At 36.0% G+C, this 2,375-nt stretch overlaps 1 protein-coding gene across 1 annotated transcript in view; it reads right to left on the bottom strand.

Moving 5' to 3' along the window:
• Positions 1 to 1,747, bottom strand: part of LOC106475530 — a 20,599-nt gene extending 18,852 nt beyond the window's left edge. Inside the window, exon 1 of the mRNA XM_013936207.2 lies at positions 810 to 1,747. Within this exon, the coding sequence (XP_013791661.1) occupies positions 810 to 1,361 (552 nt within the window). The 5' untranslated portion in view covers positions 1,362 to 1,747. The remainder of the gene's footprint in view (positions 1 to 809) is intronic.
• Between the last annotated feature and the right edge of the window lie 628 nt (positions 1,748 to 2,375).

The raw sequence follows: 2,375 nt of genomic DNA, 5'->3' as shown, positions 1-2,375 counted from the left end.
TTTTTTTTTTTTTTTTTTGTATATAAAAGCCCGGCAAAAAAAGCCAGGGGGGGGAGATAATTGAGTCAAGCGAACAGTAGGCACAGTAAGTAAAGTGTTTGAATCACTGTGATTATAGCATGTGTTATAAAAGTTGTTAAGTGTAGAGTGACGAGGTACGTACTCACTGTGAAATTACTGTGTATTAAAAGTTTGTATCGAGGAAGAATAAACTCGGTTAATCAAGAAAGGACTTGTATCGCTGAAGTTTCTCGGAAAGATTTTATACCGGAAATTAACAAACAAGCAGATACGTAACAATATTATCTGTTTCAAGATTTTTTCTGTTTAGAAAATATTAGATTTTATAAACCTTTACATATTATCTATTTCTACAGGTTTTTCTCTGTTTACAAAACATTTTACAACTTTCTACTTCTACATTTTATATATTATAGTTTCCTCTCTAAGCAGGATGTTACTGTATTTTCTACTTCTACAATTCAAGTGTTGTTTTCGCTGTGTGCTTGTTGTACTGCTTAGTTAGTGCCTCTATTGTTTGTATATAATATTTATGTAGAAGTAACTAACACAATAGCTTAGTGGTAATAGCACAAACATAGTCAAGGTCTAAACACTGTGTAGAAACAGTAGTATAAAAACATCTGGCCGTTTGTCAATTAAATAAAAACACTGCCAGCCCAAATGTCACACTTAGCTGGAGAAATACCAGTGTACAATCGTTCTGAATTTAACTTCTGAAGTTCCGTCTATTTGATACGATACTATACTTTAGCAAAAAAAAATGTGCATAAAAATTCATATCTTACCGCTCGAAACGGTATGAAACGATCTACAGAATGTGAAGGAACTATAAAACAGTCTTGCTGCTTGGAAGTTTCGCTTGAACACGCGGCAGATGATGACCGTTTCAGTTCCTTGGTTCCTTCCTTTGTTCTGATACATTTACCTTGGGGCCGTCTTCGATCTAGTGATTTATCTTCTTCTAAAGGTGATCGTATATTCCAGTAATTCAATGGCTTTAGAAAATCTTCATACTTCATGTCGTACTTCACTTTAGATGAACGCCATAATTTACGCTTGCACTTCTCCTTAAGAGCTACTTCCGAATTCGGAGTTTTGCTAGAATTGTCTGAGTCGTCCTGTTCACTTCCCATTTTCCTGAGGCGTATTCTAGCAGTCCGGCTGTCTAGAGACTGGTTAGGCTTAACATTAAGAAGCGGAGTATTCTCTGTATTTCGTGATTTTTCTGTAAAACTTTGTTGTCGAGAAATGTTCAGCCCACTTGCTGATTTATGTCTTGAGAGCCAGTCCATCTGAAGATAAAGGTGAGTAGTGACGTGTTTGTTTGAAGTTGCCATGCGACTGTAAAGATTATGTCCGCACTGAACAACTGCTTAGCGTGATTACATCATGTCGGATGTATATTACAACCGAGGAACTACTACTTAATTCTTTATACTCACTCGTTTTCGTCCAAATATCTTTCTATAGATGTGCACTTCAGTAAGAAAATTCATAACCAATATAGAATACTTCCATAGGATTTCTCTGCGCCTCTACATGGATACTATTCACCAGAAAATTTGATCAGCATCAACGGAGACGAGCATCTCCACTGACGTCACGATCTATTTCCTCACATGTTAATGTGCTGGCTCAGAGCCAAGAAGCTAAACCGTCACCAATGCCACTTTAATACTCTTTATTTCATTGTGCTACTTAGTCTTTGCAGTTTCTTGTTTTGTATTTGTATACTTCTTTCGATAGGCCTTACTACTTCAGTATTCCGCAGCTGCGCAACACGATGACGCATGAACAAGAGGTCGATAGTGAAGTAGAAACTATCTCAGCACCATCAGGCGACAGACCTCGTAATTAAAGGTCTAGGGGTTCTTTTGCGATAAGAAAAATGTTTTTGAACAAGTTCGCAACCCACAAAATTTATAAGTAACGTAAATCTTAATGAACTACGTATATTCTAAAAGTATTTAAACTACCCGTAGTTATAAATATGCGTCATTGCATTCGTATGATTCAGTATTAGCTGTTTTAAATGTTAACCAAAAGCTAAAAGTATTTTCAACAAATACTATAATACGTTTACGTATCAGTGAATTCTATAAAAGGTCTCCTGGTAGGAAAGCGGTAAGTCTACGGACTTACAACGCTAAAATCTACACTTCGATTACCCGCGATGGAAACACCAGATAGCCCAACAATCACGCCTATCAAATAAAGATTTACTATATATATATTTCCCATTTTTAAAGGCGCTTAATGGAATACTATCATTTCAGTATAAGACTCTTACTTTAATCAGATACAAACAGTGCTGATATGCTACACAATTCGAGCTTTCAAACCTTATATAA

The sequence above is a fragment of the Limulus polyphemus genome, unplaced genomic scaffold (genome assembly GCF_000517525.1).
Source record: "Limulus polyphemus unplaced genomic scaffold, Limulus_polyphemus-2.1.2 Scaffold8729, whole genome shotgun sequence".
Taxonomy (NCBI): domain Eukaryota; kingdom Metazoa; phylum Arthropoda; class Merostomata; order Xiphosura; family Limulidae; genus Limulus; species Limulus polyphemus.
The sequence above is the reverse complement of the archived record's forward strand: the minus strand, read 5'-3'. Positions and strand labels throughout refer to the sequence as shown.